An 18723-nucleotide genomic window follows, 5' to 3' on the forward strand; every position below is an offset into this window, starting at 1 on the left:
CACATGGGGAAAAGACAAGAGTCACCCAAGTCCCTCCAAAGCAGAGCCAAAGCCTAGTCCCCTAAGAAGCTATCCAAGGAAGGCTCCATCCACAGGAATGGAGAGTCACTTTGCACTCAACCTGCTCCAGTTAACCTTCAGCATCCACACCGAAGATAACCAGCAATGCCCTGGGTTCCCCCTCACCTCAGCCCTGCAGTCAGTCCTCATGCAAATCTGACACGCTGGTCATTTTCTGCCACCGTCTCCACAAGTAGCATTGGCTAATTCACTGTGCAAAGCAGCATTTATATATAGAAAGTTGCAACCACGCAGGTTAGCATTAAAATAGAGACTTGACGTTGCCGTGGCAACCAAACAAATGTTATTTAAAATGAAAGAGAAGTATTCTGCAATCAGAAAAGCATGTCCAGGACAGCTGGGCCCCTTCCCCCTGAGAATGGGTGGGACAATCTCCAGAGGAGGACTTGGGCCTAATGAACATCCCTCCTCCCCATTAAGTCACCCGTTCTGGTTTTAGCTGTCACCGTCAGCCCCTGCACATGCTCCTTGTGAAAGCCAGCTCCTGCCTCCTCAGGTGGACTCAATGCAGAGGAAGTGTGTTAATCCTGAATCCTGACCAGGTACCAGGTATATCAATTTGGAAAAGCACTACTCCTCAGCATCTGGAGGCGGGGAGGGGAGAAGAGCAGCCTGTGGCCCTGGGGCTACTACTAAGAATACTTCTGGAAACCATGGTGGTCTTCTGCCACTGCTGCCATAAGCAAACAGTCAAGAGACTACTGGTCAGCTGAGTGACATCTGACACCTCTCTGAGCCTCAAACTTAAAACAAGCAGGGGTGGGGTGGAGAGAAGCAGTGTGGTGCCTCCCACCTCTATGATTCTGGGACGTTCATGCTTTCCCCTTCGTTGCCTTCTCTTCCTACGTTTGCCTGGACATTGCTGGAGCCCCATAATGGCACAGAAGTAGCTGGCTCCTACATCCAGCATGTGGAGGATCTTGGTGTATGAGCACCAAGAATGCTTGGAGGCTGCAGGTCAGAAAGTCTGGGTTCTAGTCTGCAAGGAGCCACCAAGAGGCTGGGGCCTGAGATAACTCTCTGAGCCTTTCTGGGCTCTGAAATCAAATGTGATCTAAAATGACTTAAATAAAAAAGACTGACAATATTAAGTGCTACCAAGCATGCAGAGGAACTGGAACTCTCAGATGTGGCTGGTGGGAAAGCACAATGATTTAGCCACACTGGAGAATAGAGTGGCAATTTCCTAGAATGTACAAGTGTCATCTGATCTTCTTTTTTTACCCATGATAAATGAAAACATATGTCCAATAAAATCTTACACGTGAATCTTCAGAGCATCTGCTATAATTTGGATCTTAAAAAAAGCTCAAATGTTTGGAGCTTGGTGGCCAGACCATGGTACTATTGGAAGTGATGGAAACTTTAAGGGGTGGGGCTTGTCATCTGGTCATTGGTGGGCATGCCCTTGAAGGGAATAGTGGGGGCTTTTTTTTTTTGGCAGTACTAGGATTTGAACTCAGGGCTTCACACTTGCTAGGCAGGTGCTCTACCACTTGAGCTACTCCACCAGCCCTTTTTTGTATTGGGTATTCTCGAGAGAGGGTCTCATGAGTTATTTGCCTGGGCTGATTTTGAACAGAGATCCTCCTGATCTCTGCTAGAATTGCAGGCATGAGCCACCAGTGCCCAGCTCAGAACCCCCCACTCCTGCTCCTGTTTTCATCCCAGTCTTGAGGGGAGCTTCACCATCCATTCCCCACCATGATGCACTTGCTGTCAGCTACAAATCCAAAAGCAATGGACCAACTGACCAAGGACTGAAACCTGTGAGCCCACATAAACCTTTTCTCCTTTTAGTTGGTTGTCTCACTCAAGCATTTGTTATAGTAATGGAAAGCTGGCTAACATAGCAACTTAATTCATGGTAATCCCCAAGTGGAAACAACTCAACAGGAAATGATGAGCCAACCATGAAATAATCACACAGTGGAATACTAATTCCCAATAAAAAAGGAGCAAACAATTAACACAACTACACAAATCTATCTCAAAGGCACTATGTGGTGAGAAAGCAGACTCAAAGGTTATAAACAATATGATTCCATTTATATAACTGTCTCAGAAAGGCAAAAGCACATGGAGCAGAAGGCAGTGGAATGTGGGGGGGTCATAGATGCCAAGGGAAAGCATAAGGGAAGTTTTGGGGGTGATGGAGCTTCGGCACCCTAGCTGTGGGGGCAACTATATGAATCTATGTGTTAAAATTTATAGAACTGTATGCCCAAAAAAGTCAGTTTTACTGTATAACTGAAAAAATAAATGTTACTTTCACTTGGGGAGGGAGGAAATCAGAGGTGATGACAGTCACACAGGAGCAGTCGGATCAAACAAAGGATCCTTGTGCCTGAACAATCAAAGTCATGGGATCTACAGAACCTTTGGACCAGGATCCGTAGTGTGCCCTGGGGCCCAGCACCATCAGAGTCACCTGGGAATTTGTTAGAAAGTATGGACTCTGCTGCCACTCCACCCCCGCCAAGACCTCCTGAAGCAGCAACACTGAGGATGGGTGCAAGCCTTCACAGCAAGTGATTCAAATGCATGTTGAGTGTTGGGAACCACTGACTTTGACACACTAGCTAGCACCAACTAGACTACCCCCTCATGCAATGGTCTGGCCGGTGTCTCTCCAATCTCAAAGAGCCATGGACACAGGTCAGATCTCTCTATATAGCCTCCTTGTGCACTGCCTCTTTCTTTTCTGTACCCTCTCCCACACACGCACACCTTCAGTCTGCCCCACACATGGCAAGCTACCTGTAGAGAGAAGCCAAAGCCCCAGCTCTATCCAACCACCTAAGGCACAAGGTGACGTGGAGACACTTGGAACACTTGGTACCTACATTGAGGACCAGAGAGGACCCTTGGCTGTGCAAACTTACCATGGGCTCTGCAACCTCCCTTCCCATCGGACCCGGTCTTGTCTCCTGGGCTGGGACCAGAATCAACTGTGTCAGTCCATGTCCTCTCTTGATGGCTAGAGCAGGTCTCAGACCAAATGTGAAACTTATGGCTGCCCCCCTGAAATCTGAAAGAGCACAACTTCCTTCTCTCCCCGAACAACAGCTTCAAAGATGTGTTGTGTGGTTGCTGGCTCCGAAGCCCCAGAGATGACGGATTACAGGCAAAAAATCAGAACCATATGGACTTCATATTCAGCAAAATAAACAGAATTACAGCATCAGGGTTGGGGACCCTGGGAGGCCTGTGCGTTTGGCTCACAGCCTGGGCTTGGTGGCCCCCAGCATGGGTCGGGTTCCCCTAGCCTCCCCTCTCTACCCATGACTCCCACAAACAGTGCCAGGGGCACCTGACCTGGTGACTGTCCCTCCTCACTGAGGTCTCCACTAGCAATCCTGCTGCAACTGACATTTAAGTGTTTTATTGAGTTTTTTATATTCTTTTTTATGGTGCAGTTGAAGACTGTTCAGCTTCTTTTCCAGTTTCACTCAAAGATACACAAGCACCGACAGGAATACTGCATCATTAATGACAGTGTGACAGCTCCAGGAGCCCCTGGGGAGTTGAGGGGAGCTGGAGGAAGCAACTGCGGCACCCATCCTCCTTCCTCACAGAATGAGCCAAGCTGGGGCATCCATTCCCACCTCCTTCTCATTGCAGAAGGCAGAAAACTCCTTCTTCTCTGTGTCTAGGGAAACAATATGGCACTCTGCATAGCCAGCATTTCTGAATGAGGGCTGGTTTGGTCCCACAGTGGATGTTTGGCATTGTTTGGAGACATTTACTAGTTGTCACATTGGGAGTGGGAGAGCCAGTTGTGGCTGGATTAGTTCCCTATGGCTGCTGGAACAAACTCAGTGGCTTAGGCTGACACACATCTATTCTGAGTGCTCTGCAGTTCAAGAGTGGGTATCCCTGGGCCAAAGTCCAGGTGCTGGTTGGGCTGTGCTCCTCCTGGAGCTCCAGGGAAGTGCCTGTTTCCATGTCTTTTCCAGCTTCTAGACTTTGCCCAGAGTCCTTGGCTTGAGGCCCCTTCCGCCATCTTCAAAGCCAGCAAGGGCAAGGTCTTCTTCACACAGCCATCTCTCTGGTCCTTCTCCCTCTTCCACTTATAAAAACCCTGGTGACTTTATTGGAACCATCTGGAAAATCCAGGACAATTTCCCAGCAAAAGGTCAGCTTATTTGCAGCCTTAATTCTGTCTGTATCCTTAATTCTCCTTCACACATAACCCAATACACTCACAGGTTCCAAGGATTAGCACTGGACATGTTTTGGTGGGGACATCATTATGGGGCCAGGGACCCCATAATGTTACTGAAGTCTACAATTCCCGAGCCTCAACGCAAGTCCATTTCCACAGAGAGCTCACCTTTGGGACTTTTAGATATCATGCAGAAGCCCAACCCACGATGAAGGAATGCTTAGTATTCTCTTAAGTATCTTGAAGTGGATTCTTTTTTTGTTTTTTTGGTGGTACTGGAATTTGAACTCAGGGCCTCATGCTTTCGAGGCAGGAGGTCTACCACTTGAGCCACTCTACCAGCCCCGTTTTGTGTTAGATATTTTCGAGATAGGGTCTCATGAACTATTTGCCTGGGCTGGCTTTGAACTACAATCCTCCTTATCTCTGCCTCTTGCAGCTAGAATTACAGGTGTGAGCCACAGGTGCCAGGCACTCTGGAAGTGGATTTGATAATTGATTAGGGCATTGCTTAGTCCTCAAATTTAAATCTTTAAATGTATAGAATGCATCTAGCCTATGGAGCCAGTGGACACAGATCACTTAAATCTGAATAGCTTCAAAGAGCATAGCCAATTCTGCTTTGCTGGTGGGTTGCTTTTTGGTCTCTAAAATCCCTTTAATTAGCCAGCTAGAGCTAGTCTCCAATGCCTCTTCTTTGGTAGTGCTGAGCCAATGCTAATTCCTACTGACCTTGAAGATCTCAGTCACCTCCCCAAATGCCCTCTGGCCCCCCAGGATCCTGTGGGTAACCAGGGGGGTTCTCTGCGCTGTGGTGAGGCCTATGGTAGTTAGGGCAGCTTGGGGAAGGGCAGGAGGCCCTGTCCCCCTCATGCAGACACCAGGGCACACAGGGAAAGGATGTTCCCTTGGTGAAGGCAAACCTTGCCTCTGCTGTGTGCTCACACATGACTGGGTTTCCCAGAGTGGGTCAAGAAGGGGCAGCAGAGGGTGACTGTGTGCTGGTTTCATGGGGTTTCCGCTAAAGGAACAGCCAGTCAGGGTCTGTCAACATCACTTCCTTGTCATTCTGATGAAAAAAAAAGTGTCCTCCCAGTGCCAGAAAATGATGAGCAGAAGCATGGTGGCACTTTGAATATGTGTCTGCATGTGCATCTGTGTGTGCGGGTGCATGCTCCTGTGTCCTGCACTCCAGGAGAGCCCCTGAAATCCCACTCTCTCTATAGGGCACATGGAGTCACTTTATTTAACTTCTCTGTTGCAATTATCCAGCATTTCTGTCAAAGCCACCATCTCTGGTAGAGCAATGACTCTAGGAAACTCAGATACCCTGGGACAGGGGATTACTTGTGCCATTGTGCCTGCTGCATGGGACACTTGCTGTGTGTCTGCTTTGTGCTGGACACCTTCCTAGCCCCTGACACCTCAGCAGTGCACAGGACAGAGACAGAGGGCCTTGCCCACACAGACTTCCATTCAACTTGGGGAAGATGACAGAGCTCTGTTCTAACATTTCCGTGCATTGTCTCTTTTAATATTTACATCCACCATGCAGGTTCTATGATCACGCACAACTTCCAGAGGAGAAAACCCAGATTCAGTTCAGTCTCTTGCCTGGGGGTGCACATGCTGACAGCTGTGGACATCAGGGCTGGGACTGGAGCCTGGCTTCCTTGGGGCGAGGATCTTGCCCAAGGTCATGCTGCTCACAAGACACTGCACTGAGCGTTGAACTTTGCATGTGTAGCTTTGCAACTCTTTGTCACCTCTGCTCTCACCTAACTATGATGGCAGCTTCCTGAACACCATCTAGCAGGGCTTAAGTGCTGGTCACCCTCCCTGACCAATTGTTTCCTGCAGAATTCCCAGGCCCAGGGCTCCCACTGGCAAGGGGCACAAAGGGGCAGAGGAAGAGCTTTTTCTTTTTCTTTCTTTCTTTTTTTTCCCCCATCCAGCCACAGCAGTTCTTTTGTTGCGTCAGTGCCCCCAGTGAGTCACACCCCCCCCCCAAATCATTGCCAAAGAGAGTCCCATTGTAGTGGGAGTGCTCCTCCCCACTTTCCTTCCCATTTCCCAATGCTGTCCTCCCCAGATGGAATATTAGTCATGTAAATGCCAACGCAAGTTCAAAGATGCTTTGATAATGGGATTTTCAAGTGGAAGACCCAGAGAGTGGCAGCAGCCAGACTGGAGCTCCTGGACTCTATCTCTCAGTTCTCTTCCTCCTCTGGGCTCCCAACACCTATGATTCCTGAGCTACAGGCTGGAACCCAGGGGTACATGCTCTGGCACCTCCAAGCGTATCCAGGGTAATCCAGTGTGGCTCCAAGGCAGCTTATCAGTTTCTGCAACCACCAGGCCAGAAGCAGCCTGCAGCATTCCTGTGCTATAATCCCTGCCCCACAGAGCAGGCTTGTAACTCTGCTGCTGGTGAGAGAACCTGATTTGCCTTTGGGAACCAGCTTTCCCCTTTCTCAGAGTGCAAGGTTTGTGGAGCAGGAGGCTCCAGCCTGGCCAATTAGCATGTCTATCCCCTGTACAGTGACTAGTACAAACATGGGTCTCTGACTCAAGTCAGTCATCTGGGGTAGAACCCTTGTCTATAGTTGGAATTATTAGGGAAAAAAGGTACGGTGATGATAGAATGCTAACCTGAAGCTGTTAATGGTCACCTGGGTACCTCACAGAAAACCTCATGGAGAATGGAGCCAAGGCAAAAGACAGGGTGGAAAGGAATAGAGGAAAGCAGGGACAGAGACATATCAGGCTATAATGACATTGACTAGGCAACTTGATCAAACCATGCCTGAAGCTTGGATTTTGGGGAATGTTTTAGTTACACCAGTCTATAAATATCTTTTTCTTTTGAAGCCAACCTGAATGGGATTTTCATAACATGTAAGAAAGAATCCTGGCTAATATTCCCTTGGTAATGGACAGAGTATTATGTGAACAGCAACACTCAAAACTGAGAGAACACAGGGAGAATTTAAAAACTCAGCTTCTGTCTTCAGCCTGCACTTGTGGGCAAGTTCCTCTCTCCAAAATATCCACATTTCTAAATCCCCTCCTTTGGAATAGCAAATTACCATAAATTTAGTAATTGATGGCTTAGGGCATCAGAAATGTATTCTTTCACAGTTTGGAAGGCCAGAAATCTGAGATCTATATCAAAAGCTTAAATCAAGATATCAGTGGGGCCACATTCCCTCCAGAGGCTCTGTGGAGAGTTCAGTCCTCATCTCTTCCAGTTCCTGGTGGCTGTTAGCATTCCTTGCCTTTGTGGCTGCAACAGATTCAACCTCTGCCTCTGTGGCTATACTCCTTCACAGCTGTGTGAACTCAGAGCTCCCTAAGACTCCCTCATGTGACACTTGTGAGTACATTTAGGGTTTATCCAGATAATCCAGGACAATCTCAAGATCGTTAATCACATCTGCAAAGACCTCTTTTCAAAATCAAGTAACATTCCCCAGTTCTGGAGATTACGACAAGAACATATTTTTGAGAGCTGTTATCAGGTGCATCCTAAGCACACCAAATCAGACCATCGCGTGCATGTACATGAGACCATGTCACCATTACATGCTCAGCTCTGACCACGAAGGTCATGTGTGCCATGTGGAAGTGCTTTGTCAGGACTCACGCACACAGCCCAACAGAAACGACTCTAGGGAAAGCTGGTGGCCAAAACTGAACTTCTAGGTTTCCGCCAGTCTGCAGACCTGGCTCAGGAAGTAAACAGCAAGCTAGGGTTTCCAAGATGAGAAAAATGGGTTTCTCATAATTCTTGCAGCACCAAGATGAGCCCTGTAGGTGACACCCAGGATGATATGGGTGGTCTAAGAGGTTCACTTTTTAAATACTTACCTGTTTTAGGCCTAATGTGTATAAATATATATATATACGTGTGTGTGTGTGTATATAAATATATACAGGTTCTGCTTTGACTGGCTTCTCAGGGTCATTGGATTTTGTAGTCATGCGGTTTGGTTGCTAGGTCTTCACAATGTAACCATACAGACTACAAACTTGGGAACCAGAATGCCTGGGTTCAAATTCACACTCTGCCTAGGCAAGTTATTTGATCTCTCCGCAATGTGGAAGAGGGAATTCCCACAAAAATGGAGAGAGTAATCACATTTTTAACACCGCTGGCAAGGATTAAATGAGCTAAGGTACATCAAACCTTTAAAACTGGCCTGCCCTTGCTCACACCAATGCCAAGCCATAGCTCCTATGTCCACATTCTCCCACCAACCTTTCTGAATGTTCCCATGAGATTTGGTGGCTTCAAGCACCTAGCCCACATCAGCTGAGTCTCCTCTGCCTCCTGTTTTACTCCAGCTCCTGTCACTGCTCCAGTCAGACAAGTAAGATCCCCCACTTGGCTAAGTTACCTCAGTCCTATTTCCCTTCTTCTGCTGGCTGGAAGGGAGTCCAAAACAAGGCCTACGGTACCACAGAACACCTCCCCAATGATCTGCACAGAACATCCAGCCCACAACACCCAGCCCTAAGATCAGTGCAGTTCTTTGAAAACAGCCCGGATGCTCTCTGTGCCCTACTGCCCCTAACTCACAGTGGGTGGGATCAGAATCATAAACCATCTCCTGGCAGTTTGAACAGAGACTCAAATTAAAAGTAGATTCTGTAACTGAGTCAAATCCCTCAGACAGGAGTTTGCATCAACATTCCTTAATCTTGACACCACCAAGGTACAGTCACTGTCACTTGCTATTAAGAACCAGGGTATGGTGCCTCTGATGTTACTAGTGCCAAACCAATGGTGTTCATCCTATTCCACTTTTGCAACCTATTTTGGGAGGTTGTTCTCTGTCCTTAAGAGATTTAGCATGAGCCATAGTTGAGACTTAAGCCATGAATAAAACACCCCGGCACTTCCTCCCAAACCTTTTAAGCAGCTTTGTAAGAAGCACAGTGATGTCACATCAGCACCCCAAGAAGGAAACACCCCCTCCATATGACCTTGATGGGCTGGCTCTTCCCAGAAGCAGCATTGACTTCATCATGCCTCTTCTACCTCTAGATTTCTTCTGACTCTAGAAGAACTTTGACTGGATGGAGCCCTGGTCTCCTTCCCCAGCCTGAAGACAGAGATAGACTATTTTGGGAGTCCTCAAGACCACCCCTAGGTTTGAAAATTTACTAAAAGAACTCACAAGATTCAGCATAGATATATTTCAGTGGGAGGATACAAAGGAAAATCAGTTTAGGGACATGGAACCTGGGGCAAGGTCCAGGTGCAAGTTCAAGAGACCTCTCCCAGGACAGTCCTCTCTGTGGTGTCTGAGGTTGTTATGGGGGATTGGTCACATGGGCCCTTCCTGATGAACACATACCCAAATTGTAGACTCCTGGCAGAAAAGCAAGTACTCAGTATAAACCACATTGTGTATACAAATAATTTAGAGAAAGGCCACCCCATATCACTTAGGGAACAGTGGAAACTCTTCCCAGACACTAACCTCAGTACATCACAAGTAGACCTTTTTAAAGAGACCAGGGTCCAGCCTGCTTGGTTAACTCTTTCTGTACCTTGGCTATATATAGAACATTCATTAGAAAGGACTTCCCCTCTGTCTAGACTCTCCAGTGGCCAGGTCCTGACGCCAAATCCTAGACAGATGACAAGCCCCTAAATGCTGTGTTGTCAGAGTACTTAGTCCCTCAGAAGCATCCTCTTCCATGATTGGGCTGTGCCTGTCACTCACCCAGTAACCCTGGCCTCTGCATGCAATATTTCATGTGGATGAACACTTCATGTAGTAACAATGAGAATGACTGTGTCAGCATTGGGTCAAACAGTTGACATCTAGGAAGCTTATTTAATATTAATATTCATGTTTTATGATAGAGTCAACCACAGCATAAAAATGTGCAATGACTTGCCCTGTTGCGCTGTTAATGGGTTTGAACTCTGGTTCATCTGACCCTTAAATTGCCACGTCCAGCAACTCCTGGGGGCCTATCTTTCACTGAACACCATTATAATTTTCATACAACTTTTTCTCTTGATTACTGATGGTTTTAGTTGACTCACTTTTTTCTTTTAAAAAGTGATTGGACAGAAAATTTTATATCCATCGTTAAATGTAGAACTTGTAAAATTTGCCAGAAACCTACAGTAAGTAATCATAAAAATAATCACAGTGAAAACCACGCAATGATATTCAGTCCTAGCTGGATACTCGCTCTCTGCTGAGGCCTTTTCTTACCCAGCCACTCAGAACTTTCTCCTTGCATAGTCATGATCATACAGAAAGAGATGCAAAAGGAAAAGCCTTCTCTTGGTGTGACTCAATGGTACTGAACGTCCTGCCCATAGACTATTGTACTAGTCAGCTTTCTGTCACTGTGACAAAATACCTGAAATAAACAACATAAGAAGAGTTTATTTTGGCTCACAGTTTCAGTCTACAATTGCTTGGCCCCATTGCCTTTGGACCTGTAGCAGCACAAAACCTCATGGCAGGAGTGCTGGAGAAAAGTACTCACCTCATGGAGGCCCAGAAGCCAAAGAGAAACAGGAAGGGGCTGAGGTCCACTATCCCCTTCAAGGGCACTCCCCCAATGAAGTAATTTCACCCATTGGGCTTCACCTCCTAACGGTTCCACCATCTCCCAATGGCACCACAGCCCACAGACCAAGCCTTCAACGTGAGCTTTTGGGGGATTCCAGATTCACATTATAGCTCCATCTACAGCTATCTTGGCCTACCACTTTGGGAAACACTATGCTGTACCATAGGTATGGTAAACCTGTCCCATCTGGCTCACTTGGTTCAGCAGGAATTCCCGCCTTCCTGTGTGCCCCAGCCCTCCATCTCAGGCTTCTTCCCACCCTGTCCTCTCCCATTCACGTTTGGGGCCAGGAAGCCCCAGGAGTCATGCTACCACCTGCCACTGTCCTGGACCAGCCTCCCTAGCCTCTTTTATTGCTCCTGGCCCAGTTCCCTGCTCTCTTCATTCCTCCTCTCTGCTTCCATGGGCTCTGTTCAGCTTGCCAGGCTACTGGCCTAGCCTTGCAGACAGAAAATGCCACCCTCCTGTTCCATTCTGAAACCAAGATACAGCTAAGAAAAGAGAGGCAGAAGGAACAAGGTGTAATCTAGAGGGTGGGGGTGAGGGAGAGGGAGAGGGAAGAGAAATGTATCATTTCTCTAAAACTCAGGGATAATCCCAGATTCCCACCTCCCCATCCCAACTTGACCCTTCCACAATCCTTGAGAATACCTGCCAATTCAATCATGAACTTAAGGAGTCATCAAACCAGGCTGACTCCCATCCAGTGGGGTGTTCCCAGCCAATAGGCCAGAAGACACCAAAGATCTCCAAGCAGAGCAGGCCAGTGAGGTGACTGAGAGCTGGGACTTATGCGACAAACAGACGTAGGTTGGAATCCTGGCTCCACCAGCCCATCAGACAAACGACTTTCTATATCATCTGACAAATGGATCCCCAAATAATATCTACCTCATAGGGTTGTTGTGGGGTACTGAGGAGCACCCAGGGCCTGTGCTTAGTACACACTATCTTTAAAGAGCTGGGCTCTGGGCCTGGGGCCAAGAACATGAAATGGGACAGAGATGGGCCCAGTGGAACCCCGTCCAACTGAAGTTAGTGGGGAGAGGGCTTACCCTGTGGACCACAGTCTGCAGACTGGATCGTGGGCTGAATCCAGTCCCCTTGCTTCTCTTTGCAGACCCTTTGAAAAGTAACTGACTTAGCTGGCAACATGTAAAAAGCAGGAAAAATTCCCACGAAAAACATAAAGATTTCAATAGTCTCTTGAAAAATCAGGAAGAGTATACTGAAATTGCTATGATGGGAAGAAGAAAAAATGCTATGGCACCTTCTCCACCGTTCTGTACAGCGCTCAGGAGGATCACCTGGGGGACGCAGAGGAGCTGTGGTGCCCAGGATTACCCTCACCATTTCTTCTTGGGGAGAAACAGGGAGCAGCTGCTTTGAAAGTTTTCAAGGTGACAGCCAAGAGGGAAGCCCTGATACCTCCTAGCCAGACTACTCCTGGATCACTCAGTACTGTCACCTGCCCAGCGCTGTTGCTTACATGAGCCAATAGCTTGTTCAGCCCAGGTTTAGGAACTGGGCAGGGCTATGGTCCACAGCACAAAGGCAGCACGCAGATCCCAGCCAGTGGCCCCTGTTTAACCACAGTCCATCCCGCAGCATCTCTGCTGGAGGGAATGAAGAGCTGGTTTGGCATCCTTGTCTCCCTCCCTGGCCTTCCCAACACTGTGTTAACTCTGCCCACCCTGGGAAACTTGTAAAGGCCAAGTGGAGAAGGGTCAGGACAGACTTTCCTGCCCAAGGCCTGGGGACAGTCCCACATAACATTCCAGTTTCAGGCTTTCCTGCCATGACAGAGGTTCTTCTGGATTATAATATGCCATCTATGAAACCCTGGAACCAAACCATAGCGTCAGAAATCCTGGTTCCACCATTTCCTGAGAGAATTATCTTTCTGTCTCCAAGCCTTCCCCACTGCACAGGAGACATTAAATAAGGTAAAGAATGGAAGGCGTCCCTTGCCAGCACCATTTCTGAGACATGACAGGAGAGAGGCGGGGAGAGGGGAAGAGAGAGGAACTCATGCTTCGTCTGGCCCTACTACTGTTTTTTCACAATTGGGAGCATCTCTCACTGGTGTTATGCCATTTTTCTAAAAACAGGGATTAAAAAGAAAGAGGAAAGCAAGTGCCATCATTCTTTGACCCATGTTATCACTCCAACTATATAGAGTGAGGCTGCCTCTGTCTCTCCCAGGCCAGGCAGACCATGCAAAAACAAGAGGTGGCCCTCCAGTTCAGGGACAGAAAGAATGACAGCAATGCAGAGGTTAGTTGGAATGAGACAGGGAACTGGGATTTTTGATTGCACAGATAAAGTGCGGTGAGCCTAGAGAACAGTGACAAGTGACATGAGAATCACAGCAACAAGAGCTTCCCAGGAAGCAACATGTCCTGACAGGCTGTGTGGCTCAGCCCAAGAAATGGGAAAATGAGGAAGAGTGTGGTCAGAACACAGGCACTCAGTGAGCTGACTCCACCCAGGACCCTGGGCAGAGCTGGAGCTGGCTGGCTTCAGGATGCACAGTTTGTGGTCAAAGGCCAGTGCAGGGTTCCACCCTACCTTTCTGGAAGTCAGAACAGTTTTCATTTGAGCTTATTCTTCATTGTAGTCTCTGAGCTCCTGGGGAGAATGTAGTTATAGGCGATGGCCTGCTCCTTGCTATGTAAAATATGCTCCACAAAATGGCAACACTGAATTTACCATAAACACAGCAGCATCCAGACGACTTCCCAGAGCTCCCCCTGCATTCTAATGAGTACCCCCAGGGTGAACTGTGTGCGCGCTAATGTGCAAAGCACTCATTGCAAGCATTGGAGCCACTTTCCCAACATACAGGGAATCTCTAAGGCACCTCTTAGCTGAGGGACTAAGAAGCAGTTTCAAGCGCGGCATCTCACAATGACTTTTCCCTACCTAAATTCAAGGCTGCATGTCCTTCCTCTGATCCGTTACTCTCTGATCAAGCAAGGTAATCTCAGATTAAAACACCCCCCTAGAGCACGTGAGCCTGGCAGAGCACCGTTTCAGGAATCATTTACTTATCTCTTCACTTATTACTTATTTGTTCGTCATGCTCATGCAAACATTTACTGGGCACTTTCGACAGGTCAGGCACTGAGAACATGTAGATAAATGCAACAGCCTGATCCTAGGTAGAGTTGCTTTCTGGTAAGAGAGAAGAACGGCAAACAGGCAGCCATGTGCAGTGTGAGGAGGGCAGTGATCAGAGAGCAGAGAGGATCCAGCAAGACTTCCTCAGGGGAGCACTACCCAAAGGCCATTCTAAGGACATGCTTTTCCAGGCTTCTCTCTTTGCATTTTCTGCTCCCTCCTGCCTTGCTTTCTATTGGATGGACTGTATTTTCTTTACCTCTCATCTCCTCCAACAAACTTGGCATTTATAGAGTCCATTTATACTACTTAGGTGGTAACACCGGCATTTTTAACATGGACACTTGACTTCAAGCATAGCGTTAATCAATACCCCTTTTCTCCTTCTGAATAGTAGAAAATTCCAGGAGACTTCACCTTCGATCTCCTCTCTCCATCTCATGGTAGCACGAATCATCTAAAGATGCTATTTATCCACAAGTCCTGGAACTAGCTAGTTTTATGTCATCTCCTACCACTGACAACAATTTACGAGAAAAATAAAAATGTCCAAATTGACTCAAGAGGAAATAGAAAACCTGCATAGATCTATAACCTTCAAAGGAATTGATTCAGCAGTCAAAAATCTACCTTAAAAAACTGTAATGGCTCCCTGTGGCTTTACTGATGAGTTTTCTCAAATCTTTAAGGAAAAGACAACATTTGAACAATCTCATCCAGAAATGGAAAGGAAACAAACACTCTGCTTCTTATATAGTGCAACTTCAAAGAGAATAATACAAGAAAAAACAGATTTAAAAGACTGCCTCCTAACCTCACTTAGGGTATACATGTAAAATTTTGAAATAAATCTTAGCAAATCCTATAAAGGCAGAGATGTTAAAACATCATAAGATTCATTAAGCTCAACACATTAAAAGATTACAGTAAAAAAATAAAGGATAATCTACATGCAGAAAAAACATCTGAAAACTCAGCACCCATGTATGATTCAATCTCCTTGCAAACCAGAACTAGTGAGGAATGTTCTTAGTCTGATTAAATCATAACTATCAAAAATTAAAATAAACCTCAAATTTCGTGGAAAATATTGGAAGCTTTCCTATTAGAGTCAAGGATAAGTCAAAGCTACTTACCACCACTGTTTCTTTTCAATACTGTACTAAAGATATCACAACAAAAAGAAATATGAGGATTGCAAAAGGAGAGACAGGTATGGTGGTGCATAGCTGTGATCCTAGCACTTGGGAAGCAGAAGGAAAGAGTATCATAAGTTCAAGGCCAGTCTGGGATACACAGCAAGACTCCTGTTTCAAAACAGGGGTGAGGGGTAGGGCTGGAGGTGTGGCTCAAGTGGTAGAATGCTTGCCTGGCAAGTGCAGGCCCTGAGTTCAAGTCTCACTACCACCAAAAAGTGGAAGAGAGGTAGAAACAGCTGACATCCTCATACAAGATAACTGTCTACCCCATAATCCAAGAAATTCTACAAACTACCAGAACTAATAAAACAGCTCAGGACCTATTTATAAATACAGTATTCCTATGTACCAGCAATAATTAGAAAATATAACAAACTCTTATAGTTAAAATGGCTGATTGCAAACAGATTATTTATCTCCATGCTCTCCTGAAGCCCAATCTGAAATGACTGGAAAAAAATTAGGTATGAAGTCACAAAGAGAGAAAAAATGAAATAAGAGCTAACAACAAATGAGACATATCAACAAAATTTTGGACAACGGGAAACAAATGGATAAATGGCAATGACTTGGCACACAGAAGCAAATGGATACCTGTGTGCCTCCAAAGGTTGCTGATTCATAAAGCTGAACCTCTGCAAGGTCCAGGAAGGTTCACAGGCACAGCCATCTAAGAGGTGCTGTGAGAGGGCTGGGGATGTGGCTCAAATGGTAGAGAGCCTGACTAGCAAGCATGAGGCCCTAAGTTCAGTGCTGCCTATAAAACAATTTTAAAAAAAGGAAGTGAGAGAGAGCTTTCTAGACTACCCAGGACAGCCAGACCAGGGACACCTGGAGGACAGGTGACAAGTCACCCTGAACTGAAGATAGGCAATTCAGCAAATGCTTACATATGCAAGTAAAGATCAGACACACTTTCTTTTCAGGAATCTACTGGAGGGTGAACTTAAAAAAAAAAAAAACAAGGGAAAAAGTAAAGAGAAGTATGTGAGACCCAATAAATGGCCAAAAAGTGAAAAGAAGCAAAGGAAAATTGATGGCAAAGAAAGATCTCAAGATGATGACTGTTCATCAGACCAGATCAGTACAGTAGACTCCTCCTTCATGGTTAAAAACAGACCTGATAGATTGCACATGAATTGACAGTAGGTGAAAAAATTCTAAAAGGTGTAGTGAAGAATTTGGGAGAAGTGGTGAAGGAACAATAAAAAAAAAAGGAAAAAAATTGCTTTTGTTTTTATTTCCTTGCTTTTTGTTGTTGATAGTCCATCAAAGAAACAGAGACCAATAAGAAACTCAGATATAATTTACACATGCATAAAAAACACCAGGCCCTGATATAACCAAAGATGTTATTTCTATTTAGGGTGGTTGAGGAGTTCTGTTTGGGGGGTGGGCAAGAGCGATGATAGGAATTCAATAGACCACATGTGAAATGGTTAAGTGTGGAGATAAGAAACAATAGTATAAATACATTATTTATAAGAAGGTAAAGCTCCAGACTTTCAGGGGTAGTCTTTGAGAAGGACAGGGAACACTGCTTTTTAAAATTCTATGACTTTGATAAAAATGAACATCAAATTTAATAGAAAAATTTAAATATACCATTCACAACAGCAACAAAATACCTTAGTTATAAATGAATGTAACTAAAGAAACAAGACTTTCTTTAGTTATGTATGGGGATGATTATAAAACTATCTTGAGATACATTAAAGGGAAGTCTAAAGAAATGGGCAGCTCACTCTTACCAAGGAGCCTTTTCTTCCCAACTGTGTTAGTCAGACTTTTGTCACTGTGACCAAATGCCTAAGAGAAGAATCTAAAGGAGAAAGGATTTATTTTGGCTTACAATTTCGGAGGTTTCAGTCCATAGTCCTTGGCTCTGTTTATTCTAGGCTCATGGTGCAGCAGAATATCATGGCCTGAGGATCATGTGGCAGGGAACACTCATCTCATGGCAAACAGGAAGCAATGAGAAAGAGAGAAAGAGACAGACATACAGACAGACTGACTGCTGACTGACCCCAGGACAAGGTATAGCTTCCAATGACCTACTTCCTCCAGTTAGGCTCCACCTCCTAAAGTTTCTAGGCTGGAGATATGGCTCAAGTGGTAAAGTTTGTAAGACCTTCCAAAATAGCACCAAATAGTCAATAGTGATCCTGATGGGGACATTTCATATTTGAACCATAGCATTCCACTCATGAGTCTCATAGCCATCTCATAATACAAAAGGCATTCAGTTCATCTCAAGGGTCCCCATAGTCTTAATAGTTCCAGCATTATTCAAAAGTCCTCTGAGACACAACTAAACTCTCAGCTGTGGGCCTCTATAAAATTAAAAACAAGTTATACACTCCCAAAATACAGTAGCACCAAGTAAACATTCCAAGAGGGAAAAATGGTGGCATTCTTCCATGGAATGGATGGGACCTAAGCAAGACCGCAACCCAGCAGGGCAAACATTCGATCCTGTAGACCCATGTTGGTTATTTGGTGCAAAGCATGGCGTGATATGAATTCCAATGAGCTTGGGCAGCCCTGCCCCTATGGCCTTCCCATTTGTAGCCCACATGAAATCTCTCTTGGGCTGACTCTACATTTTTCTTCAGCAGATGTTTACATTCCTGACATTTCTAACTTCCCGGTGTCTTCATTGTATCTTCAGCTTCACCCTCAAGCTTCACTCACCACATCTCAAGGACAGCCTGCAGGGAGTGTGACCCTGCCATACACTGCCTGGACTCCCATGGGTACCTTTGAAATCTTGATGGAAGTCTCCCATGCATCTATAACTCTTGCATTCTGTATGCCTACAAAACCAGCATCCATCACATGGATGATGAAAGATCTGCCACCAGCTTGAGTGTTAGCTCTTCCCTTTGGATCACAGCTGCAGTAGCCTCTGAGTGCCTGGAAGGATGAAAGCAGAGGAAAAAAATCCCAAGGAAATGACTTTGTAGGCAGGGCTCTGCCAGCTTGGCACCCAGAGGCACTCTCTTCTCAAGGGAAAGTCTTTTCAATGAGTTTTACTCTTTCATATCCTGGAGTGGGCTATGGGTGGTGTCTGGCCAATTCCTGAAATACCCACAAAGTAGCTTTCCTACTATCCCAGTACAAAGTACTTGTCTTCTTTTTGATGGTACTAATCTCTTCAGAAACCCAGACTTCCTTGGCCCCAACTTTTCTCACAAAACTTTGAGTTTTTCAAATCTTTCTGCTCTGCTTTTTGTTGCCAATTCTTACCATAAACCTGACCAAAACCAACTGACAATAACCATAGTGCAGCCTGAATGCCTTGAAATCTCCTCCAACAAGTTAATTAGTCATCACCATTAAATTTAACCTCCCACAAAGTCTTAGGGCATGGACAAAATATGGGCAAGTTCTTTGCCACAATGTAACACAAATGACCTCTAGTCCAATTTTAGTCTTTTTTTTTTTTTGGTGCCACTGGGGTTTGAACTCAGGGCCTCTCACTTGCTAGGCATGTACTGTACCACTTGGTCACTCCAGCTGCCCTTTCTGATTCCCACTAGAACC

At 45.8% G+C, this 18723-nt stretch overlaps 1 protein-coding gene across 10 annotated transcripts in view; it reads right to left on the reverse strand.

Annotated features, from left to right (window-relative positions):
• Gas7 (growth arrest specific 7) overlaps nt 1–18723 on the reverse strand; it is a 227357-nt gene that overhangs the window by 119949 nt on the left and 88685 nt on the right. The window contains exon 1 of one of the 10 annotated variants that reach the window (XM_074046811.1): nt 17938–17984. The exons of 7 other annotated variants lie outside the window; for them this stretch is intronic. In XM_074046811.1, coding sequence (XP_073902912.1) covers nt 17938–17969 — 32 coding nt within the window. In that variant the 5' untranslated portion in view covers nt 17970–17984. Of the gene's footprint in view, nt 1–186; nt 264–17937; nt 17985–18723 lie in introns of those variants that run through there. 2 more of the 10 variants (XM_074046805.1, XM_074046816.1) reach the window with 2 other exon arrangements.

The sequence above is a fragment of the Castor canadensis genome, chromosome 11 (genome assembly GCF_047511655.1).
Source record: "Castor canadensis chromosome 11, mCasCan1.hap1v2, whole genome shotgun sequence".
Taxonomy (NCBI): domain Eukaryota; kingdom Metazoa; phylum Chordata; class Mammalia; order Rodentia; family Castoridae; genus Castor; species Castor canadensis.